This window comes from Rhinolophus hipposideros (genome assembly GCF_964194185.1).
Source record: "Rhinolophus hipposideros genome assembly, chromosome: 5".
NCBI classification, from domain to species: domain Eukaryota; kingdom Metazoa; phylum Chordata; class Mammalia; order Chiroptera; family Rhinolophidae; genus Rhinolophus; species Rhinolophus hipposideros.
This window is the reverse complement of record NC_138051.1, coordinates 91,239,151-91,265,819: the sequence shown is the minus strand read 5'-3', so window position 1 is coordinate 91,265,819 and position 26,669 is coordinate 91,239,151. Positions and strand designations below refer to the sequence as shown.

Here is a 26,669-nt window from a genome sequence, read left to right as displayed (position 1 = left end):
TTCCTTCTGTGGTGGCATTTTGGGGCCTGAAAGCCTCCTCACGTAAGCCCACCATGTAACGCATCGGATGGGATTCCAGAGTTCCCCAGCAGGAAAGAGAAGGAACATCTCCCGTGGTTTAGTGGCTTGAGAATGTTTGCTCCCAGAGCCTCCCAGACAGGCACTGTCATGAATATGTAGCTCTTCAAGCAGAAACCGCGCGGGGTGCAGTTGGACACAGAAGCATGTGAGAGTGTTTCAGTGTGGCCCTTGGAGGCAGCCCTTCAAGGGCAGATCGGTGAAATGATGTATGTGTGTCGGGAAAGAGGAATTCACATCCTGTCTGGTCAAGATGGAAGCCAGATTTCACCATTTCTGAGCCTGTCCAACTGTGGGGAGTTTTCTTGGTTATTTAGTGACATCTGCACCGCAGAGCAGGTCCTGATGTATCTGCCCGGGAAGGAGGGTGGATGGGAGGGAGGCTGTGGGGAAAGATTCCTGTTCCGGCTCTTGGTTAACCTGCTTCTTCCCTTCCCTGGTTTGGGTGTCAAATGCATTAATATTTTGCACAAGAGCAGGGTGGGGGTGGAGGCCCTACTCTTTTCCAAGGGTACTTCCGATTTCTTTTTTAAATGAATTTTCTCTCCATTCTTTTTTTTGCAGAGGTATTTTTAGTCAACTCTTAGAGAGAGTTGCAGAAAGAGACTGAGCTAAAGCCCAGAAAATGACTAAGACATCTTTGGAGAATTTCTGACTTTTCTTAGGATAGGAAACACTAGAACCTTCTATTGAAAATGAGAGGGACCACACATATTCTTACAACTACCCGCCTTGATATTTGTATGACAATATCTGCCCTAGATCTGTACACCCATGAAGAAATCTACAATATAATTGTATGTCCTCATAGCAAAATCCTGCATTAAATTACAAGATTTAAAAAAAAAATGAATTATTTTTTTCAATTGATGTTTGGTTTTTCCACCTGCCTCTCTATTTTAAGTTTGAAGTTTTACTTTTTATTTATAAGTGACTTTGGTTCTCTAAGCTTGGCACAGACATACTGTATCTTCCTTCTGCCAGCTCTTCCTTCTGTAGCCTCTCTCTGCTGGCAGGTGCGTGGTTGGTGGGTATGGTAACGAGTTCTCCTTTGAATCTGCCTGACAAATTAGCATCAGACTCAGCGGTGGCTGCATGTTGGAAACAAGCCGGTAAAATATCAGGAAAAGTCTAGTGCTGGGTTTCTTCTGAAGAATACCCAGAAAAACTCATTAGCCAGACTTGGTAAAATCTCCGAATTAAAGGTTTTTAAAAAGATGCAATTTTATTTCTTTCAAGTACAATGTGAGCTAGTTAAACAAACAAACTATTGCCTACTCCATTCTATGAATGTTTAGGCATCAGTCACTAGGGTGAGCTCTGGAGATAAGAGATGAACAAAAACATGTTCTTTGACCTCATGGGATGGCAAGGATGTCAGCAAATAATTATAACACCTGGTGAAAAGCACTATCATGAAGGGTGGGCTGGGGGAGAAGGAGAAGGGAGGAGAGGAAGGAAGAGGAAGCCACCTGCCTTGGGTGAGTTCATCAAGTTTCTTAGAATTGACATTTGAACCTGGTCTTTGAGGGAGGGGTAGGATTTACGGTCTGACGGGTAAGATTTCCCTGTTTTAGGGAGGCTTGTGGTACAGGGATGGCAGTCATGGCTGAATGATAGCTCTACAGAGCAGATACACTTTATAAGCTGTTGAGGGTCAGCATTGTGTAGTGGTTAAAGAACGTTGACGCTGGGTCCAGCTGCCTCTGTTTGAATCCTCCCTCTTACATCTCCTATTTACTAGCACTGGAACCTTGGCAAGTTACTTCTCCTCTCTGGGTTTCAGTTTTCTCACTTGTAAACCAGGAATAATAATAGAATCGACTTCATAGTGTTTGTTGTTAGGTGGCTTAAGTGAGTTAGTCATAATCATATGCTTGGACAATGTCTGCACGCAGTAAGCACTCTACACGGGCTAGACAAATCAATAAATAAAACCCTGCGGAGTAAAGGGTTCGTCACCTCCCTACTGGGAAAGGTAAGACTTGGCAGCTGAGAAATCTGGGAAGATGATAACAACGGAGGCTGCTTAGTTTTTGGATCTTTCCTTATATCCATATAAAAAGGCAACAGTAACCAGATAGGAAAATCAAAAACCCACGGACAACACTTACAACAAAACTAGATGACAGGGTATAACTCAGGAACTCCAAAGTACAGGCTGATGAGGACAGACTGCCAACAGTTATAGACTAGCTTGTTATTTGCACTTGCATGGGTGAGAGCAGAAGGAAGCAATGGGGCATCTGATAGACCTGCGAACAGGAGACCCTAAAATAGCCAACAAGTATTTATTGGAAAACTTGTCCAGCCAATTTGAGATTTAGCGGCTGAAAAGGAGAGGGTTTTGCCAAGTAAGGCCAAAGGAAGGGGCTAGAGAGTCTGGCCCTTCTGAGGACTTGGAACTGACCCACTAGAGCTCCGTGCTTTGACCGAGCCCAACATTGAGGAGAAACTGCTGGCAGTGGAATGAAAATTGACCAGGAAGGGACACAAGAGACAAAAGAAAAAAAGGTAGAGATGAAAGTGGGGGAGAGGGAGATGGCCAGGAAGCAAGCTGCTATATGTTTTAGCAGCTTTATTCTGATGTAATTTATATATCAAAAATTCACCTGTTGTAAATATACAGGTTAATTATTTTTAATAAATTTATATAGCTCTGCAACCATCGACACAATTCAATTTTAGAACATTTCCATCACCCTAAAGAGCTCTTCATGTCCATTTACAATCAGTCCTCACTCCCACCACCAAACCCAGACAACCACTTGTCTGTTGTTTGTCTCTATAGATTTTCCTTTTCTAGAAATTTTATGTAAGTGGAATCCTAGAATATGTAGTCTTTTATGTCTTGCTTCTTTCACATAATGTTTTTGAGGTTCACCCACACGGTAGCATGTATCAGGAGGTCATTCCTTTTTATTTCTGAATGGTTATTCCATTGTGTAAATACGCTACATGTTGTGCATTCATTCACCAATTGATGAACATTTGGATTGTTTCCACTCGGGCTATTGTGAATAATACCGCTATGAACATTTGGCTACAAATCTTTCTGTAGACGTATGTTTTCATTTCCCTTGGATAGATTCATAGAGTGGAATTGATGGGTCATATGATAAGTTTATGTTTAACTTTTTAAGAAACTGCCAAGCTCTTTGCCAAAGTGGCTGTACCATTTTACATTTCTACCAGCCGTGTATGAGAGTTCCAGTTTCTTTCCATTCTCTTCAACACTTGGTATTGTCAGTTTTTAAATTAGAGCCAGTCTAGTGGGTGTGAGGTGGTATCTCATTGTAATTTTAATTTGCGTTTCCCTAATGATTGATTAGTCATGTTAAGCAGCTATGTATATGCCTGTTAGCTGTTCTTATCACTTCTGTGGTGAAATACCTATGCAAATATTTCGCCCTATTTTCAATTGGGTTGTCTTCTTATTATCAAGTTATGAGAGTTCTTTATATATTCTGGATACAGTCCTTTATCAGATATATAATTTGCAAATATTTTCTGTCTATCTGTGGCTTGCATTCATTTTTTAGTGATTTTGTTTAAAAAGGAAAAGTTAACTTTAATGAAGTCCAGTTTATCAATTTTTTTCTTTTTAGGTATCATCCTTTCGGTGTCATATCTAAGAAATTTGTGGCTAATCTAAGACCACAAAGATTTTCTCATGTTTTATTTCAGAAGTTTTATAGTCTTAGCTTTTACATAAAAGTCTCTAATCTATTTTGAGTTAATATTTGTGTATGGTGTGAGGTAAAGGTCTGAGTTAAATTTTTTTTGCACCTAGATATCCAGATGTCTAAGCACCATTTGTTGAAAAGTCTATTCTTTTTCTATTAAATTGCCTTGACAGTTTAGTAAAAAATTAATTAATTGAACATAAATGGAAAGATTTGTTTCTGGAGTCTGTTTTGTTTCATTGATTTATATGTCTATCCTTAAGCCAATACCGCACTGTCTTTAATATATAGCTTTATAGCAGGTTTTCAAATTAGATAGTGTAAGTCCTCTAACTTTGTTTATTTTCAACATTATTTTCTCTGTTTTCAGTCCCTGGCATTTCCATATAAATTTTAGAGTCAGCTGGTCAATTTCTACCAAAAAAGCCTGCCAGGATTTTGATAAGGATTACAGTGAATCTCTAGATCAATTTAGGGAGAATTGTAATATTAATAGTAGTAACTCTTCCAATCCAATGTCTCTCCATTTATTTAGATCTTTAATTTCAAAAATGTTTTGTAGTTTTTATTGTACAAAAAAGTTTTGAATTTTTTGTTACATTTGTTCCTAAGTATTTTATTTGTATGCTATTGTGAATGACATTGTTTTTTAATTTTATTTTCAGGTTATTCTTTGCTATCATATAGAAATACTGTTAATAGTGTTGATTTTTTTATCTCTATATTGTATCCTGCAACCTTGCTAAACATTAATTAGTTCTTGTAATTTTTTAATAGATTACTTAGGATTTTTATATACGGGATTATGTCCTCTGTGAATAAAAACAGTTATACATTTTCCTTTTCAAACTGTATGTCTTTTATTTCTATTTATTACCTGATTGCACTTTCAAGAACCTCCTGTTGAATAGAAGTGGTGAGAGCACACATCTTTGTCTTACTCCTGTCTAATCTGTGCCTTCAGTCTTCTAACCATCAAATAACATGTGAGCTGTAGGTTTTTCATAGATGACTCTTTGTCGCTAGTAATACGTCTTCACTTAAAGTTGGTCTTATCTGATATTAATAGTCACTCCAGCTATCTTATGGTTACTGTTTACATAGTGTATCTTTTTTATCCTTTTACTTTCAGCCTGTTTGTGCCTTTGAATTAAAGCACCTCTCTTCTATATCTCTTATAGATTGCTTTTTTATCCAGCATAAAAATTTTTGCCTTTGTGTTGGAGTGTTATTCCTATTTAATGTAACTATTGATAGGATTGGATTAATGTCTGCCATTTTGCTCTTTGTTTTCTATGTGTCTCAGGTCTTTTGAATTCTTTGTTCCTCCCTATTGGCCTCTTTTGTGTTAAAAAATACTCTTTAGTATTACATTTTAATTCCTCTGATTTTTTTAACCTGTATTTTTTAAAAAAATTTTATGATGATTTCTCTATGAATTACAATATACATCTTAAATATCACAATCTACTTCAGGTGGATACTGACTTAATTTCAGTAAAATATACAACTTGGCTCTAATATAGCTTCATTTCCTCCATTTTTTGTGCTATGCATGTCTCTATGTGTTATAAATACCACAAAGCAGTATACTAATTATTTCTTTATACAATCTTATTTTTCATAGAAATTAAAAGAAGAAAAGATTTTGAAATATATTTATACAATATTTTATATTAACCTACATATTTACATTTCTTGTACTCCTCCTAATTTATTACTGTGAATTCAGATTACCCTCTGTTGTCATTTCTTTGTAGTCTGAATGACTTCCTTTAAAACTTTGTATTGGGTATGTCTGCTATGTACGAATTCTCTCACTTTTTATCTGGGAATATCTTTATTTTGCCTTCATTTTTGCATGACAGTTTTACTGTATATAGAATTCTTGGTGATATATTGCTTTATTTCTTTAAGCACTTTGAGTATATCTTCCATCATGTCTGAGAAGTCACTGTTAATCTTTCATTGTTCCCATATATGTGATTGTTTTTCAGTTGTTACTTTCGAGATTATTTTTCTTTGTCTTTCAGCAGTTTTATAATTTTGTGCCTCTGTTTTTCTTTAATTTTTTTCTCTCTCTGTTCTTTGGATTGGATAATTTTTATTAATTTACCTTCAACGATTTTTCTGCCGTCTCAAAGGCTGCTTTTGAGCCCATTAAGGGAATTTTTAATTTTGGTTACACTTTTAACTCTAAAATCTCCATTTGGTTAACTTTTATAGTTTCTATTGCTCTGTTGAGATTCCCTATTTGTTTAGTCATTGTCATCTTATTTTCTTCTAATCTTAAACGCGGTTTCTGTTAATTCTTTGATCATACTTACAGTGCCTTCTTTGAAGTCCTTGGCTGCTAACACCAACATGTGGGCCCGTTCAGAGTGAATTTACATTGGCTGTTCTTTTTTTCTGAGCGTAGGGCATGCTTCCCTATTTCTTTGCATGTCTCAGAACTGATGTAGTACAACCATAAATTAAAACATAGGAGGAGAATGCTGATAGCACGTGCAGAAGGTGAGTTTTCCATTTTTGGGGAATCATGACGATGGTGGTGTGATTAGTATTGCCATGCTGAAGCATTTTGTGTAGCGTAGAATAAAGTAGATGAATACTTGTGAAATGTTCTAATTATATTATCCCCTGGTCCTTGAGAATGAAGATTCTCGGTGTAGACGAAAGGCGAAATAGATTTAAGATAGAAGAAATCAAGGAAAAACTCTGTAGTCCTGAACTTGAATGATTGAATCGGAAATATCAATATGAAATCATGAGGTATCTGCGTGTGTGTCTGTATATGTACATGTGTGTATATGTATATGTGTGTATATGTACACACATATACATGTATATGTGAGTGTATGTGTGCGTGTGTGTGTGTGTGTGTGTGTGTGTGAGAGAGAGAGAGAGAGAGAGAGAGAGAGAGAGAGAGAGAAGAGAAGAGAAGAGAAGAGAAGAGAGGAGAGGAGAGGAGGGGAGGGGAGGGGAGGGGAGGGGAGGGGAGGGGAGGGGAAGGGAGGGGAGGGGAGGGGAGGGGAAGAAAAGGGAGAGGCGAGGAGAGGAAAAGAGTGGAACGGATGGAAGGGCGGTCTGGCTTAGTGACTGACCCAGTAGCTGTGAATATTTCTTGCCTAGATTGTGAGCTTAAAGTATCATTTTCCAATAAAAGAAACCTCATTCCAGTTCTGGGATAGGAAATAAATAAGATGAGCCTGGAACACCTTTACTATCCGATTGCAAGGACACTACCCAGATTTATTGGGTCAGGTTAAAAGCATTCAGGCCAAATATGGGACAATTTGAATTTCAAGAGGGATAAAAATTGCAACAGACTCATCAAGTATGGTTAAATTCATGAGTTCTAATTCGGTATCTAGCAAAGTAAATAAAAAGAAAGACCCAAACATTTATCCTACTTTTACTATGTGAACTGGAAAACCAAATATGAGATAAAAAGGAAACACCTCCCTATAAAGTTATCCCACTGAATAAATGAACATGTAGTAAAGAATTAGAATGTCACCATTTTGTAAACTCTCAGTGAATTAATGTATCTAACTATTGAGCATCAAGGGCTGCTAACATCAAAAAAAAGAGTGACAACCAGACGCGATGTGCGTCCTGATAGAAGAGTATGTGTGCCACTGACAAAGTCTTGCAAAGGGATGAATCTGAATTGGTCACACCTCAAAATCCAGCTTCCAGTTGCAAGAAATACAGAGAACAAAGGAATGTATCTCATTGTCCTGCGACTGTGCAGATTTCCGTCGTCCCATGGGAAACTCTACAGGTCAAGCAGTTTAGGTTCTTTAACAGGTAAATTGTAAGGAAAAGAAAGAGGTCGGAAGAGAACCTGTAAGAGAGATTTTAAAGACTCATCAAGTGAGGAAAAAAAAGTGGCAAGACTAAACTGCAGTGTAGGGATACATACCGGAGTGTTGAAGCCATAGGACATGGAATGAAGCAATAGCTGTAAAGTCAGGTAGCAGGTACCTTTGGATGAAGGTAGGGACCTGTTAATTGGAATGGGGTGAATGACAGTGGTCATTTTTGTTTGTTTGCTTTTTGTTAGTAGTTACAAAGATGTTTGCCTTATAATGATTCCCTAAGTGATATATTTGTTTTATATGGCTTTCTGTATCTATATTTTATACTATACAGAGGTTAAAAAGGAATGGGACAGGGGCAATGAAAGATAGGCTAGAACAATGCCCAGCAGAGGGCAGAGGAGGGGTCCCTTCACTGGGAATCAAGGGGCCAGGGTTCTAGTCCTGCCCCATTACTCACTCACAGAGCTGTTGTGCAGGCCTCTCCCTTTCCCTCCCTGGAACTCAGTTTCCCTCTCTGTCAATTGAAGATAACGAAGCCCAGCCTGCCCCACTATTGGTGGGAGAACCATCTGGAACAATGGGCTTGGAGATGGCATGTTCTTGTCACGTCAGAAGATGATGGTGATGGCTAGCATCTACTGAGCGCTGGCTGTTACCCTTCTATGAGTAGCAGGTGTGCAGCTAGGTCTTCTCCTGCCCTAGCATGTGAGGACCCCGTCTCTGTCCTGAGGAGCCAAAAGCCTTGGAGACTTCCTTGATAAGAAAGTAAAATAACCTTTAATTATCTTGTTAGTGGTTTATTAGTAAATGTCAGCTCTTCTGGATGGCTGAGAGGGGCTCTGAAATAGCTTATTCCCCTGAACAAATTAAATATTCTCCCCACAGATCACACTTTCCCTGCCAATGTGCTTAGAAAAGCTTTTTTTCTATAGATGGTGCCAAGGTACAGTTGAGTTCACCATAGAGTGAGTAGTTGTGAATTTTGACGGGGAAGGACCAAATAAATAAGGCATTATATGATGAAAGAATTTAACGTAGGTGCTTGTCCTAATGACTGGTGGACAGACCCATTTATACACTGTCATCATTTTGTCCCTGTTAGTCTCTTTGCCTGACACCGTCTTACTTCAGCGTTTCCACTGTGTCGCTTCGACCACTCAACAGAAATTCTGCTGTCCCTCCCTTTGTCATCCACCCTCACTGGGAAGGGCCATGAATCCCATCCCTTTAGAGCCCAGTGTGTCCAGGTAGAGGCTTTATCTGTCCATTGCTGCTCCCAACCTTTCTTGCTTCTTTCCTGCCTCTGTGATGCTTCTGTGTCATGGGAGTTAGTCACAGTTCCCAGTTCGTTTGTGGGCTTTTGCATGATAAGAGTCATCTTCGGCTTTTCTGGGCACGGGAATCAGATTGGGCCTGGGTTCAAATCCCAGCTCTTCTGTTTGTGGGCCGTGTGATGATTACGTGCATGTTACATAATTTCTCTGAGCCTTTGTTTCCTCATAAGTAAAACTACAGAAGCTGCTGAGTGAGTTGAGAAGAAAATTTTGACATAATATATAGTAGAAACCAATTCTGACTTCGCACTGTTTCCTGCTAAGCCAAAGGTACATGAACATATTAGTGGCTGCTTTTGGCTTTTACCCAATAAATGTGTATCTGTGAACTGGAGGGTCAGAGGGTGGGTCGTGGGAGGTAGCAGGTGGTTGGGGAATGGGACGATTCACTTGATGTTGAGTGTTGGGCCAGGAACCGTACAGGTGCCCTCTTATCCAGGCATTGGGTGTCGGCATTAGCCCCATTTTATGAGGAAATAAGCACAGCGTCGTGAGCCCAGCACCTGGTGTTGCCCCCTTTGCCATATTTCCAGGCTCTCACATTTCATTCTCCCTTCCTTTTTTTCCTATCATGATCACTCTCAGCCATGGCTCTTTTCTATCCCCAACTTATTAGCCTTTCCCAGGCCCAAGCAAGTTGGGGCATGACTCACGAGAATATGTGAAAATCCCAAACAGCACCATGCTGCCTCAAACCGAGCAAAACGCCTTTGTTTCCCCAAGAGCAACATTGGAGGCTTTTATTTACCAACTTAGTGACACAGCCTCTTCTTTCCTATTGAGTGTATCTGGCCCGGGTTTGAACAAGACGCCTTAGGCAGGCCTGGAGCCTGGGCACCCCTCAGAGGTGCTGCCACTTCCCGCCCTCTCACAGCCTCTCTCCACCCACGCCTGCCGCCTGCTTGCCTCCTGAAGCTATTTGGACCAGTGAACCCTGTACACTTAAAGGTCTTTTTGTGTTCTTTTTGAAACTGAGTGCCTTGGATTTTTTCTCAGTAGTTATAGCTTTTGAAATATTGTCCCCAGAGGTTGTTTTGGAAATGCCATTCCCCTGTTTTCTGCTAATTGAAATGGAAGTGAACATTGCACTCTTATCCTTACACTTAACTTTCAGCTCAAGTACTGGGTCCTCCCCTGGATGTCCTTTCTGCCTTTCTTTCTCTCAGCGCAGTTGGCTGCCTGGACAGGGTAGTCAGAAGTCCTTTTACCTATGTGACTTTGCTGCTTAGAATTGATGAATGTTTAAAGTCGTATTGTTAGCGGACCATTTCTACCTCCTAGACTATCTTCCTTGTACTTTATTATTGACTTTTAAGAGGAATATTAAATTTGCCTGGTGCTCGTCAGTGTTCTGTGTAATTGTATCCCTTCCTATGAAGCACGTCATTTGGAGCCCCGGCCACTCCTGCTCTCCTCATGGTAAATGTGCGTATCTCCCAGTTCCGGCTGGATCTTTGGTGGCAGTAAATGATGTTGGTGCTTAGCTCTTCTCTTGTCAGCGTTGTATTACACTCTTATAAAACTCTAGTGGGGAGGAGGCGGCTGGGGTTAGCCCAGTTGGATAGGGTGAGGTGCTCTGAACAGCAAGGTTGCTGGTTCAATCCCCGCATGGGCCACTGTGAGCTGCGCCCTCCACAACTAGATTGAAACAACTACTTGACTTGGAGCTGATGGGTCCTGGAAAAACACTTAAAATAGATAAAAGTTTAAGAACAAAAAACAAAGAAAAGAAAACCTCTAGTGGTTCAACAACCCAAACCACCAATTTGAGGCACTAAACCGCCTGCAGTGGCTCAGCCACCCAAGTTCATATTTTTGAGTTTGGAAAGACCCTTGTCAATGGATTCAGAACAATCTCCACATGTTTGCTGCGCGGACTGAGGTAGAACATGAAGGATTCCAGTGCCAACACCCTCGGTTCCTCTACTTCATCGGTATTGTATTTGTCTCTGCCCCTCTCCCAGTGGCCTTCGGGGGAGACTCTGCACTCCAGCACTCTTAGGAGATGGTGACCACAGAGCCCCAGAGAAGGAGCTTTTCTCTATCCTCACCTGACCTCAGTTATCCTCAGTTATCCTCATTGAGGACACGGTAGGCTTTCAATACATAGTGAAGTGAATGAATGGATCCAACTGGGGAATACCTTTTTTATTCTTCAAAATTAAATGACTCCAAAGAAGTAAAACAGACTTTCATGTTCTACAAATTGACTGGAAGGTAGATTCCAGAATCCCAAAACTGTTTTGAGCAATGGCCGAGTTTTGAGGATATTAGTAATAATACTGGTGAACACTGGAAAACTGCTTACTACATATATGAATTCATTTAATTTTTGCAGCCAGTCTGTGAGGTGGGTACATTTATTGCCACTATTTTACAGAGTGAGGAAACTGAGGTATGGGCGTTTTCCCAAGAACAACAACTCGTGAGTTGCAGAACTTCGATTTGAGCCCATACAGTCTGGCTCCAGAGTCCCTGTTCTATTCTGTGTCTCTAAGTCTAAGTATGTAGATAAGGACGTGGCTCTCCAGGTGACTACTTTGAAGAGCAGCCCTTATGTGTTAGGTGCTGGTTTGTTTGTTATAAGTGTTCTCAGGTTGAGGAGTTCAACTCTGTTAGACACTGGTTGTCCTCTAGGATTCAGCCGCGCGTCGTTACAGTACAAGTTCACGAGGAAGCATGTCTGTTGACTGGCTCACTGCTGCTTCCCCTGTGCACAGTAGGCCTTCGACATACATGTTTTGAATGGGGATTGATAGCCTTTGCCCGATTCCCAGAGGTGGGGGGGAAAGGACATGACACGGGGCCAGCCGGTCATTGTGTCTGTGTTTCCTCAGAGACTCAGGGGTCGGGGGTGGGAAAGGAACAGCTAGCAGGCTGGGTTGTTCCTTTGCCAGAGTTGTCCTCTTGTCACAGTTGCGCAGCTTTCCTCTGGAGGCCTTGCGCGCGCCATGTTGGAAAGAGCTGTTCCATGTCCCTGTCGCGGCTCCAGAAGGTTCGCTGTGCCCTGTGTGCCTTGTGCCCCCGTCTCCTGGTCCACAGCGCCTGCTCAGCGTGCTGCCTGCTGCCGGGACAGCTGACCAAAATGCCCGATTCACTCTGCTTTTGTCACGAGGAAGCCTCCGTTGCTGAGGTAGTCAAAAAAATGTTGTTAAGCCTAGTACAACTCTCATTAGGTTTGAAATGAGACATGGGAAGCTTCGCCTGCCTGTTCACATCCCAGCGTGGATGGTTGTCACACCCTCCGTCACTAAATCTAGGCTGCAGCTGGCTCGCTCCGTTGATCAGAGAGAGTCCTTTGCTAACGAGGCCAAGGTTGTGGGTTTGATCCCTGGCCCCAGACTGCAGCAGCCATCTGTCTTCACAAATGCATGTCACTGGATACGAGGCGAGGAGTGCGCATAGAGGGAACAGAAGCTGGGATCCATTCTGGGAAAAAGCAGCTCCCTGACAGCCGGCCAGAAGTGTCCTTTCGGACTGTGAAGGATGTATTTTTCTTCTTCCACTTTCCAGCTCTGGATATCTGGTTTTGATTTCAGACTTTTCTAAGTAGATGCTATGAACAGTTATACAAATGAAGGAGAAGCAGTGCCCCAGCCTGAGAGCTAAGAGAAAGTGACCTAGAGATGCATGCTCTGTTTCTGTTTTTCTAGTGTTCTAAGAGTTGACAGTGTCCAGAATGACAGTGGGCGTAATCTCACGAGGGAAGAAGTATCTGCATTAGTCGTCCCCTTTGTAAGCAAGAAAATTCTTTTCAACAAGGAGGATGGGAAAGGGATTTCAGAATATAAGATTTTGCTCACTCTTTTCTTTGGTGGTGGAGCGGTGGTGGGTACACAGCTTACTCAGTGTCGCTGGGTGTCTGGTTGGCTCTGTGAGATGGTTGGAAAAGGAGAGCGTGTGTTCTCAAGTCGATCACAGTTTGGTGGGCAGACAGACATAAATACAAATGAAAATCATTTGTGTCAAATGCAATCAATGCTCAAAACAGGTGCAGATCCTGGGAGCACCCAGGATCAGTGCTTTTGCCTTCCTGGAGAAGCTAGGGAAAGGTTCCCGAGGGTAACCTTTGACCTGGGTCTGGAAGGATGACCAGAAGTTCTTTAGGACACCTCAGACAGAGAGCAGCACGTGTAAAGGCATATGGGCAGCAAAGTTTCCCTGAAATGTATGGCAGGCTTTTTAAAATCTCAAAATCCTCATTATCTACACAGCTGTCTAGAAGCTACCAAGCCAGGCTTGCCCAGGGATGTCACTTGGTACAGATGTGTCACTGCTCCCCCAGACAGCCATGCGACAATGCCACCAATTGCCTATGAGATGTGTTCTGTTTAAGAGAGTGCTTTGAAGTGTTACCTGCTAGTCCATGTGCAGTGAGAAAGCAGGGGACAAGAAACAGCTAGAAAACGTGTCCCCTTGTCGTCTTGGCTCATTTGGTTCATTGTAATTCTGAATTTCATTCATTCAGTAAGTATTTTCTGAGCATTTTCTGTATGCCGGGCTCTGTTTGAGGGGCTTGAGCTATGTCAGTGAGCAAAAGAAAGATCTCGGTCCACAAGATGCTTACGCTTAGTTTCTTAAGGGGCATGTGAAGCCATCTAAGCACCCGGAGGCAGGGATGGTGGCCCTTGTTCACCAGTATACCTCAGGGGCGAGCCTAAGACCTGACACCTAATAGTGCTCAATAATTGTTGGAATAACATGCTGCGTAAGAGCTTCTGGAGTACTAATAGGTAAGAAAGAACATGCAAAAAGCCAAGCAAAGTGATCTGGTATGTTGACTTCTTCTGGAATTGATCTTTGGTTATAAAGTTCTCAACCACAGAGAAGGAAAAAAATATTAACCATACTCTAGCAAGGGTACCTTTCCCTTATTATCCAGGAATTTGACATCCAGTATAAAAAGTATTTTATTCACATCAGAGCTTTGAGTTTGCATGAAAATGACAGTCGATATTGAATTTAAGTGTATCGGTGGCCTGGGCCAAACTCTGAGGTCAGAAGATAATTTGGAAGGACAAGTGAAGGGGAAGAACTGTATTTCCCCACCGTACTCCCAAGAAATAAAAAGAGAAATAACACAATATATTGAACTTGCTGTTGAAGTAACCACCCATCACGAGGTGACATGGTTCTCAAATCTCCAAGTTTCCCCTAGCCCTGGTTTTCCATTGTGGTTTTGACTTTTGGAGCTCTGGCTTCCCTCCCATACACATTTCCTCCCTGGGTTTGATCATACAGCGGCCCAGGTGACAAATGTGAAGGAGCTGAGAATGTGGTTCAGAGTCACAGAATAGAACAGGACAAAGCGAGGCGCTGCTGCAGCCTTGTACGTAAGAATGTAAATTTCAGACACCAGCCTTCAAAAGTGCTGCTGCAGGGCCCAAGTGGAGAAGAGGGAGGCCACGTGCTGGCAAGCCAGTGCCCTCCTTGGGTGTCTGTAGGAAGCCATGCTTCTGCAGTGACCTAAGGGCCTGCAGACGAGACCTGGAAGGAGGGGATTCAGAAGGAGGAGGATGAAACCAGATAGAAAAGGGAGAAGAGAAGAGAAAAATGGAAGTAGGTCAAAGGAGGAGTAGCATGTGTCTCCGTGAGAAGTGAGTGGGCTTTCCTGCCAGAGGCAGAGCAGTAAGGTGCCTGGGGTTAAACCCGAGCTAGGCTGTGAGACACTGGTCTGAGCTCTCCCTACTGGGCGGGGCACGGGCAATGATGTTAGAACGTGAAAGCGTGCTTTGGCCTGCTTGTCAGGCTGAGCAAACCAGCTGGTACTTGAGTCCTTGCAGACCCTTTCTCCTTGGTAATAGCTGAGCTGTGTGGGAACTCTTCCAAGTGGAGGGAAATGCACCCAGCTCAGGAAGTTTGCCGAAGCAAGGTACAGGAGGTGAACCCCCAAGTTCTGACAGTTCGCCAAGGTACCCGCTGCTCAAATGTTGGCAGGAACATTCATTCTGAGAGTAGTTTACCATAATGAATTCTGACATCATTGCACTCTCCATCAAGGGTGTTGAAATGGAATAAGTGACTAATGTCAGGGGTCTGTGGAAACCCTCAAAACCAGGGACGTTCATTGGCTCTGGCTCGCGTCTCTTCATTTTGAGTGGAGTTTTTAAGCAGTGGTTCCTACTAGATATTTAATGGATCTCAGCATTTTAAGAATAAGCTAATAGTTCAGAGACATAAAAGCAATCGTGTGGCTTTTGTTTACTTCTCTCAAATTGGGTTATTTCATAGCAGTTAGAATATAATTCTTGTAAGTGAATTTCCCTTTTTTGTTCCTTTTCTGTCATAATTATTCATCTAGATTAAATAATATTTTTTCTGCTGTTAACAGTGAAAGTGATTGGTTGAATAAAATTATTTGACTAACAAATGTATGAATGGTGTAGGCATCAATGAGAATTATATGTTTTTGCATTTGGGATACTTTTTCCTTTTCCAGTATTTAAAATGTGCGGCCTTTCACCTCCAGCTCCTCCTCCTTCCTGCTGTCAGACTGACCTGTGGTTGGACCACCAGCCTCATGATTGTCCGATGGTACCACACTTATTTGACTTAGCGCAGCCCCAGGCCTACTGAGACATTCTTGGTTACTGTGGAGTCTTTGTTTGCAAGTGGGATTCTTCCCCGTTTGTGGAAGAATTTTATTCTGAATCCTAAGCTCTCTCCAGAAATAAATTAGAAACAGTTTGAGAAAAACTTGTATCTGCTTCCAAGGCAACATTGGGGCTTTGGAAATATGCCCTCACTTGCTGCTGCTGGTTTTGCCTTATCATGCGTGTGCCCTCCCTTCTGTCCGAGAGACTTCCTCCAGTTCTCCACCAGAGGGCCCGGGTGCTGCACGGCAGAAACCATCCGGTGCCTCACGGGAGGGAATTTCTCTGTCCATCATTTTTCTGGTGAGGCAGCCGAGCCAGTACCCTCGGACACTGGAGTGCTTCATCTGGGCCAACAGGATCTTCTTTCCAACTCTGAGCCGATTCCTAGGAGTAGTTCATTAACTGTGATCACTGGAACGCAGGAAATTTGTATTGTGTATATATATTAAGTAATTTGCATATTAATGATTTAAAAAATGTAGACCTGAGCTCTTGTATTCATATTTTGTTCTTTCTTCAAGAGCTGCACTTCAGTTTGAAAACTTACATTTCTTTAGCCCAGGAAGGCGATCGAATAGGGTAGATCGAGTAGGGTAGATCTTGGCTCGCTCTCTTGCTAGGTTTGTGAACCACAGCAAACCATTTCATTTCTATGTCATAGTGACCATTTATAGCTAGAATATTCTGTGCTTCCGTAACTGCATAAGTATCTCATTCTTCAAGGAGGAGGGCACAGGGACATTCTGGATGATCAATTCCTACCTCATAGCCTTCCCTGAGTTAATCATATTTAGATTTGATACTGCCTATTCAAGGCCTAATTTCCACCCTGGTAAACAGCCCTCTAAACCTACGTCTCCATTACGTTGTCTCAATCCCACCCCTATTTCACACAGTTCAAAATGCCATTCCTTTGGTACGTAGTAGGAGTTTAGTCTGTGATTCTGGAATAAAATTAGACTGCTGTGTCCTACCCATCCCTTTTTCAGCCGTAACTGTTTCTTTCCCTCCCGTGTTACTTAAGAGAACCGCGTGTCACTCCAAAGCAAATGTACTTTGTTGCCTGCGAACACAGATCCCATAAAAATAAATGAAGAGGAAAGCAAAGTAGATTGCATGTCCCAGGGCCTATTACCTAATTTTTATTCACGTCTCTGTTAGATTGCCTTTAGCGTCGCTTGGAGTCCCGAGCTCAAGCTTCCCTTTTTATGCCACCATAAAGCTTCTGATCTGATATCATCTGATATGTGTGGGTAAGAGGAATATGAGAGTATTTATGTATCTCTGCCAATAAACCACTATCTTCAAGTTCTGGGGCTGTTCTTGTGAATGAGAGCCCTGGGATGTCACGTAGGTATAAGATACGAATTAATAGTTCTTGTGAGTGCTTGTAACGTACAGAACCCACATTCAGTTTGATTTAATACCTTTGTGCAATTTAAAATGTCATCCAAGAAGAGAGCCAAATACCTAGAGCTTCTGCCATAGCCTGCAGGGCTGGCTGACAAGTTTGCACCGGCTGACCTGCTCTGCGGCTTTTTGGAAAGATGAGATGTGTTCTAATGAGCAGGTTATAAATATCACCGAGTTATGTCATAGGTGGTAGCAGAGCTCAATGTGAAAGGACCAGCTGGGAAGTGCTCCTAGCTGAACAGGCCAGGCACAGCTTTCGGAGAGGACGAGTGGGGCCTGGATATATCGACCAGGATGTTACTAAAGAATTATTTGTCCCTTAATAAAATGTGTCACCAAACATGTCTCTGTGAGGTGTGCGGGGAATGAGATGAGATGTGTTCTGATTACAGTCAGGCAGCTCCAGGTTCCATATTCATATGCTTTCTTGCAGAAGGGGCTTTTGACCCTTTGCTGCTTTTGTCAAAAAGGAAAGTGGAAGGGGGAAGGGTGGCTTGATGGATTTCCTGGACAGTGATTTATGTTCTCAAAGATGCAGAGTGGTTGCTTGGTGGAACCCGTCATCTTTCATTCCTTTTATCTTTGTCTTGCCCATGAAATTGCAACTTACAAGAAGCCTGTACCCACATTGCATGCAGTGCCTTGTTGATATTCCTATACCCCTTTTACCACCAACCTTTTAAGTGAAAAGATAGATTTCAGTACCGCTCAACAGAGCAGGAAAACTACTGAGCCATTATAAGGTTGGAGGTAGACTCTTGCAAGGTAGTTTGCTTTTGTTTGTTTGTTTGTCTGGCATCAGAATTGATTTTCCGACTTTTATTTTCTTGAGAAAATTTGATTGTGGAAACACAGAAAAACATCAATCCAGGTCAAAATTTGCAGAGTTGAGCAAAGATGGGCAGATATGTTCAGAATAATTGTTTGCTTAAGATCTAGCCAACAGCTTTTATGTAGACAAAATGCATTGAAATATGTGTATAAAATATTTAATATTAATACACACCAGATGGAAACCCTGTCAAATTCTGTATGCACACAGGAACTTGACAAGAGGAGTTGGGAGATTTAGAGAGCTCCTCAGAGCAGTTGAAACGAGAACAACTCAAAACCTGCGAATGGTAAGTGTGATTAACGACTTGATTGAAGCCCAAAGGGCCCTTCAGGTGTTTGCTCTCTCTCGTATATAATACTTTACTGAGATACAGTTTACGTACCATGCAATTTACCCACTTATAGTCATTCGTTTTTAGTACATTCACAGAATTATTCAGCCATCACTAATATTTAATTTCAGAACATTTTCAAAACCCCAGAAACTCCATACCCCCTAGTTGTTCCTTTTCCCCGGAAACTGCCAATCATTCATTTACTTTCTGTTTCTACGGGTTTGCCTATTTTGGACATTTCATATAAGTTTAGTCATATAATATGTGGTCTCTTTGTGACTGGCTTCCTTTACTTTAGCATAATGTTTCAAGGTTCATCCATGTGGTAGCCTGTATTAGTACTTCTTCCCTTTTCATTACTACTACTACTATTCCATTGTACAGATACACCACATTTTATTTATCCATTCATCAGTTGATGGATATTTGGGTTGTTTCCACTTTTTGGCTATGATGTGTAATGCTGCTATGAACAATCTTATGCAAGTTCTTGTGTGGATATATGTGTTCGTCTTTCTTGGTTCTATCCCTAGGAGTAGAATTGCTGGCTCCATGATAACTATTTTTAACTCTTAGAAGAATTGCTGGACTCTTTTACAAAGTGGTCACACCGTTTTACATTCCCACCAGAAGTTCTGAGGGTTCCAATTTTTCCATATCCCTGACAACACTTATTATTGTCCGTCGTTTTAGCTGTAGCCGTCCGACAGGGTGTGAAGTGTCGTCTCATTGTAGTCTGGATCTACGATACCTGATGGCTAATAATGTTGGGCATCTTTCCAATTGCTTATTGGTAGTGCCGTCTCTTGAAGTATAAGAAATGCATCCTGTAAGGCAGGTGGAATGGAAGCCTTCCCAGATGCCAGTGTGGTAAAAGGGTTGTTTGTACGCCTGTGATTCATACCAACACCCAGACAGAGCAAAGCAGATTAGACCCTGAGGAGTACCTAGTTGTGTGACTAATTGTATCGGTGATAAAATTTAGAAGAGAAATATAAAAGCTCGTTAAATAAGCTTGGCTTTCCTGTTGACTTGAGTTCTCTCTCTTCCTTTTCAACGCTTTCACTTTCATGCCTGGCGAGGCTCCTTGATTACACCTCCATAGCTCTCCTTTCAGAGCCATAGGCATTGAGTATTTGGGTGCAGGCCTGGGGCTCGCTGGTAGCAACCCCATGGAAGACGACAGTTTCTTTTCTCATCCATGTTGTTGTCCTCCTTGAAATGCTGTGAGAGAGTATTCAGTTGGGCAAGACTGATAGACTCCTGTCGTGGGAAATGAGGCAATATCTTTTGCTGTTTCCAGAGTTTTAGGTGCAAACATACAACTGATGGGGCCAGATGGCTAAGCCATAGGCTTGCGTAGAATTATGGGAGGGGGGTAGGAGGTGAGAGAAGATGAGCAACTTCACATACACACCCCACCAAGAACCCACTTGGTCTTCAGTCTTTATTAGATATCAGTGTGATTTATAGGTGCCTTGAGAAATTCAAACAAAACATTTTTATTTGTAGACATCTTTAAGAAAAAAACCTGCAAAACAGAGATAAAAGTTGTTGCCAAATGTCCTTTCTCTCAAATCAATCTACTCCCAACGTTCCATAAAACTTCTCAACTGGTCAGTATGAACAGCTTCTTCCACGATTAGAAGCACATTAAAAATAACTATTGGCAAATGTTCTTATAATTGTTTTAAAAGCACATTTAAAAAGCCAACCTTTCAAAATTGCTTAAATGTGAAGCATTTGTTCATATTATTATTGACTCTTAAAAATATATACATATTGATTCATTAAGGAAATGAATGAATGGCTTTTCCTCATTAAAAGGAACAAGTGCATTGAGTGTACTGTTGGAATCCGATGCTGCTTACTTCAAAGTTATTTTTCAGAATTAGAGCATTATAAGGTTTATGATTTTTAAATCAACATATTTGAACTTATAAAAGTCCTGTGACGTAGGATTATGAATAGGGATACGTTAGGAAGGAAGAGAGTTCCTAGATTTTTTTCCCCTTTTTTCTGAGAAGTGCAGTGAAAGGCTTCTAAAGAAAGTCTGGGTAGACTGGAACTGCCCCTGGATGTTTTCAGCTGTTAACTGGTCAGTGTTTACATGAGGGGAGTCCCTTCCCACTTTATGTTGTACTGACGTTCAAGTTGACTTTTGGTCTTGTTTGATCATCAAGTGACCTAAGTTAAACTGTTTCTAATTCCTTGAGTGCTGAACCAAAGGTGTGCATCAGAATTCTTGGAGAAACCTGGAGCAAATACCCATCCCTATGCCTGACACAGCAGTGCCAGCCAAGGAGGTCTGGGGCAGGGCCTGAGAATCTTATTTTCTAGTTTCCACAGTGATTCTTTGCCACCCTAGTTGCGAATTGCCTGGTATCTTTTTTTATACTGGACATCAGAAAGCTTTTCAAGCTAATTCCATTCACAATCCAGTGTTTCCATCAGCCTTAATAACTATATGATTCTTTTCAGATTAACTGTTAATTGTAAATTTGTGATATACTGATAAGATGGAAAAAATTGCCTTGTAAAACTCAATCTGGTGTGAGACCATAGCAGAAAAGGATTTAAAAGTACATATATAGCAACCCCGCTCCTAAATAAACACCCTCGAGAACTGAAAGCAGGTGTTCAAACATTCAAACAAAAACTTGTATACGAATGTTCACAGCAGCACTATTCACAACAGCTAAAAGATGGAAACAACCCAAGTGCGTATCAGCTGGTGACTGGATAAGCAAAATGTGGTTCATCCACACAATGAGATATTATAAAAAGAAATGAAGTACTGATTCATACTGCAACATGGATGAACCTTGAAAACATTTTGCTAAGTGAAAGAAGCCAGACACAAAAAGACCATACATTTCATGATTCCATTGATATGAAATACCCAAAGTAGACAAATCTATAGAAGCAGAAAGCCGATTAGTGGCTCCCAGAGTCTGGAAGGAGGAGGAATGGAAAGTGACTGTTTAAGAGGGTATGGGTTTTCTTTGGAGATAATGAAAATATTCTGGAGCTAGGGAGTGGTGGTGGTTACACAACATTGTGAATGTACTAAATGCCATTGGATTATATACTTCAAATGGTTAAAATGGTGAACTTTACGTTATGTAAATTTTTACCACAATTTAAAAAATACTTTTTTTTGAGATACAAAAAAAAGTGCATTTCATGACCAAGTTTGTATATAAAAGTTTAAGTCTCCTTTCAGGCCCATTTCCCTCCCTTCCTTCCTTTAATTCAGAAGTCATGTGACTGTTACCTACAGTTCTTAAGCCTTTAAACTGCAAGCTAAATAGAACCTTAGTATAAAAAATGAAAGGTATAGATTTTGGTGAGCTTGCTGATAATTTCTCATAATCTATTCTGAACTTCATTTGAGTTTTCAATGAGCACAACCAAATATCCTTTCTAATCAGTAGGGCACTGATGAGGTAATGACTTTATAATATGCAATCACATGAAAACCTCATTTTAAAAGTCTGTCTGATAGGTTAATACCCTGCGGGAAAATGAGATCCGGCATGAGCTGTATAGTGGTGGCCAAATCAATTTTTTAGGGCAGAAATTTTTATAATTTTTATAATTTTAGAATCCCTTCATGGCAGCTCTATCCAGAAAATGAAGTTCCTTGTTCATTATTTTTTCCTTTAACATTTTTGTCCCCTCAGCTATAGTGAATGGAGGTAATTTTTGTCAGTCGACGCTTCTAGCAGAAGTCATTAGCTTATATGACTGCAGTGAGATCCAAATGAAACCATAACGGAACGTTTAAGAAAACAGTTCAGGAACTGCTTAGGTCCTGGAAATTGTGTTCTTATGAGAGCTTTACAGATGGCTCAGCTGGGGATGATAGGAGTGATTTAATTTCACATTTTTGTAGACATTTAAAGCCAATGGGTCTTACTTGAGAATAATCAAGACAATTTGCCTTTACCCAGTGATTATCAGAAACCACTAAGCTAGTGATTTGGTTGCGTTTAAGTTTCCTTGTGGTGTTTTAAGAGATTTCACATGGATGAATGCCTAGCAAAGTTCTCTTCTGGAACATATTTATTTTAAAAAGGCTTATTCTCAGGGAAGATCAGCATTCTTTGTCTGCACCTTGCAAAGAGTGGTAAAAACCTGTGGGAAAACCTGCTGGTTGAAGTTTTATTTTGCCACTTCTGGCTGGCTGTGGGGTAGCCTGGTCCGCCCTGTCATGCAGTACTACTGTTTTCAGAGAGATTTTTTTAATTTCTTTTATCTTTTTCTTTTCTTTTTTTAACCTCCTCTCTTCTTTGTCACTGGAAGATTCTGAGGTACATGAACTGATATGCATCCATCAACAAAATACTTCTGAGTAGATGCCACACGCCGCTCCCCTCATCTATCATACATGGTGCTGTCCTGGGCAGTGGAACTACACAGGGTTTGGGAAAGCATAGTGACCGGCTTTTAACCTAGGAGGACGAGGTCCAGCCATTCCTGAGTTTTCACACTCAGAAAGGGATGCCTGTTCAGCTTTGAAAAAAGGTCTTTCTTGAGCAGTAGCCAGAGTCCCTACTTGGCCTTCTCCATTGTACAGACCAGTGGAGCTTTCCGGCCAAAAGCCCAGGGTACCCGAGGATCAGGCTCCCAGGTGCTGAGTCCCACGGTAGGGCCAAAGGGGACTGGCCCTTAGCGCTCAAAGAAGGAAGACATTCTAAAAATCTATAGTGGACGTCATCTCTATAGAGATTTTTTTCAGGGATAACATCATCTAGGATGAGTGCTGGCTTTTTGCCAAGTTTGGGCTTTAGCAGGCATCAGTTGGGAGGTGATATTTGCTGTTCACCTGTTATTTGTAATGGCTTTTGGAAAAGAGCTTAACTAAAATTTCACTTGTTTTAGATATAAAAAAAAAATGTTTAGTGTTCCAGCATGCAACAGAGGCAGGTGGCATTTGAAGGGTATGAACTTGTTTAAAAAAAAAAATTATTCAAATATCTTAGTGTCTTCTTTTTTGTCATCAACGGATATAATATCATCAACAATTTTAAATTATGAGTCTTGGAATAGTGCCACGCACAAAGTGATGAGTGAAAAATATTTATTAAATGAGTGAATGAATAAATGGATGAATGAGTGAATGATACAAAATAGATCCATGGCTATGCCTTTGCTCCTTTGTGTTTCCAGACAATAGCGAGGCAGTTGGCGGAAATCTTGTTGAGAGGTATGTGTGAACAGAGCTACTGGAACCCTCTGGAGGACCCACCATGTCAGTCACCTCTGGACGATCCCCTCCGGAAAGGAGCCAACACAAAAACCTACACCCTCACTCGGAAAGCCCGCGTCTACTCAGGAGAGAAGTACGGGAGTTGATGTCCTCATTTGTACATTAGGGGATGGGAGGGAAACTTTGGGAAAATTCAAGGCTGAGTAGAAATTCAAGGGTAGAATTTTCCACTGAAAGAGAACCAGGTGAACAAGTCTCATTTCCCAACTTAATGGAGATACCTCATTACTTCTCTTTTAGCAAATGTCTTTGTACCAGTGAGGACATTTTACATAGGAAAATGCTCTCATTTCAGCCATCACTATTGATTGGTCTTTGGGATTCTCATTCCATGGATTAGAAGAACCACAGCATTATAAAGCAGTCAGCGACAAAGCTATTTGTAACCCAGAGTTAACCTTTCTTCATTTCTTCAATTCCTTGATCCTTTTGTTTAAACATTTGTTTGAAACTGAATTAACTATAAGGAGAATTAAATAATTTGCAAATGATTCTAAGGTGATGCCTCTTTAGAACTTCTTAATTTTTTAAAGTTTTAAATTTGGGACTTGGTCACCTGTGAGGAAAATGGGCTAGTGAACCACTTAGTCTCTGCATGGGTCATCCCCAGGTCAGGGGAAGGAGGAGATAGGAGGGAGAGAGACCATAACACGGGTGACGAGACAGGAACGATCCTTAACTCATTCTTAATTCCTCCCCTCAGAGCCTTCACTTCCCACCTTTGCCTGTTCTTACAAGGACACGGCATGATAGCTTTTCAGAATCTCAGTATAAAGGAAAGGGGATCATGTATGAATAAATATGGAAACGCTCTCTGGTTGTTGTCAAATTGGAAAAATGGCTGAGACTGCAGGCTGTTGCTTCCGAGGCCCTAGAAAAAGCACTGATAGACATGGGGTGACTGGATATGTACCACCTGTGTGGCTTCTGAAAACGTTTGTTGCACTGTCAAAGGGGACGTCATTTCTCAAGGCAGCCACCCCTTAATCCTCTTAAGGTGACGTCGGCATCTTTCTCCTTCATCATCTTGTTCAGTTTGCATTTCTTGTATGGATTCAGACAAGCGAGCATATTCTTACCTTTTCCCCTCGGCTGATTTTAATTTAGTATTCTTCCTCCTTTTCCATGGCCTTGTTGAGCCATGAGTTTGCTTAATTCACAGCCCGTGTTTATTCCTTAGTCCTTACTTGGATTCTAGAACATCTGTTCTAGCAGTTGCCAAACTCTCAATTTGAAAATGCTAACCCCCTTCTTATGAACTATTTAGAAGCAGATTTGGGTTCATTTTAAAGTGATATTTATATGTTAAAAATAGACCTTATTTATTTTTTCTGCTTTAGGTGCTTCTTAATAGATAATGTATAAGATGCCAAATATATTGAAGAACTCAGTTCTTGCTCCCTCTCCCCATCAAGGTGGACACATGGCTGGAGCTCTGTGTCTGTCTGGGTGCTAGTCCCACGTGGCCACACTCCTGGAAGGCGCTCAAGCTCACAGTGCTGATCACTTCTCCTTAATTTCTCGAACCACTCAGTCTTTGTCACTCCTCTGACACCAGTTTCCCTGTCTGCACCAGGAGAATTACAGAGGCAACATGCAGATCTAGAAAATGTGGTTACTAGTTAAAGGGAGCATTCCCATACCAGGACTCGTTACTGAGTCACAAGTTTCATTTCATACACATACACACAATTGATTTTTATAACCGTTTTTTTGAGATGTAATTCACGTACTACACAATTCACTCATTTAAAGTATACAATTCAGTAGTTTTTAATACAGCCACATAGTTGGACTTCCATTACCACAATCAACTTTAGACCATTTTCATTACCCCCAAAATAAGCCCAGCACCCGTTACCCTACCCCCATCCATTACATTTTCATATGAATTTTGGGGTCAGTTTATTCATTTCTGGGGAAAAAGACCACTAGGATTTTGAAAGGAATTGCATTGAATCTCTAGATCATTTTGAATAGTATTGCCATCTTAACAATATTAAGTCTTCTGATCCATGAATATTTAGTTAGGTTTTCTTTAATTGCTTTCAACAATTTGTAGTTTTCAGGGTATAAGATTTGTACTTCTTTTGTTAAACTTATTACTAAGAGGTTTTTTGGGTGTGTGTGTGTGTGTGTGTGTTATTATTTTTGATGCTATTATAAATAGAATTGTTTTCTTAATTTCATTTTTGGGTTGTTCATTGCAAGTATAGAGAAATACAATTGATTTTCTTGATTGATTTTGTATACCACAATCTTGGTGAATGTTATTCTAATAGTTTTTATATTCCTCAGGATTTTCTATATACAACGTCATGTCATCTACAGATAGAGATTTGTTTTATTTTATTTTTTTCTTTCTAACCAGGATGGCTTTTAGTTCATTTTCTTCCCGAGTTGTCCTGGCTGGAACCTCCAGTACAGTGTTGAATAGAAGTGACAAGAGTGGGGATCCTTGTCTTTTTCCTGGTCTTAGGAGGAGAAAAACATCCAACCTTTCACCATTAAGTATGATGTTAGCTCTGGGGTTTTACAGATGCCCTTTGTCAGGTTGAGGAAGTTCCTTTCTATTACTAGTTTGAGTGTTTTTATCATGAAAGGGTGTTTAATTTTGTCAAATGCTTTTGCTGCATCTATTGAGATGATCATGTGAGTTTTGTTCTTTATTCTTTTGATATGATATATTACATTAATTGATTTTTCAGATGTTAAGCCAACCTTGCATTTCTGGGTAAATCCCACTGGTCATGGTGTATAATCCTTCTTATTTATTGGCGGGCTTGATTTGCTAGTATTTCACTGAGGATTTTTGCATCATTAGTCATAAAACATACTGAGCTATAGTTTTCTTTTTTTGTGATGTCTTTTTCCAGTTTTGGTATTAGGGTATTAGGCCTCGTAGAATGCGTTGGGGAGTTTTCCTTCCTCTTCTATTTTGTTGAAAGCGTTTGTGGAGAATTGACATTCATTCTTTTTAGAATGTTTGGTAGAATGCACCAGTGAAGCTGCCTGGTCCTGGGCTTTTGTTTGTGGGAAGCTTTTGAAAACTAATTCAATCTCTTTACTTGTTATAGGTCTATTAAGATTTTCTATTTCTTCTTGAGTCCGTTTTGGAAATTTGTCTATTTCATCTAAGTTATCTAATTTGCTAGCATACAATTGTTCATAATATTCCCTTATCAAATTTTTTATTTCTGGAAGTTTGGTAGTCATGTTCCTTCTTTCATTTCTCATTTTAGCAATTTAGTTTTCTCTCTCTCTTTTTGGGTCAGTCTAGCTAAAACTTTT

General features: G+C 40.8%; 1 protein-coding gene across 7 annotated transcripts in view; it reads left to right on the top strand.

Annotated features, from left to right (window-relative positions):
* TTC7B (tetratricopeptide repeat domain 7B) overlaps positions 1-26,669 on the top strand; it is a 241,476-nt gene that overhangs the window by 74,558 nt on the left and 140,249 nt on the right. For all 7 annotated transcript variants that reach the window (XM_081048774.1, XM_081048770.1, XM_081048769.1 and 4 more), the window contains 2 exons: positions 17,977-18,055; positions 23,279-23,451. In XM_081048774.1, coding sequence (XP_080904900.1) covers positions 17,977-18,055; positions 23,279-23,451 — 252 coding nt within the window. The remainder of the gene's footprint in view (positions 1-17,976; positions 18,056-23,278; positions 23,452-26,669) is intronic.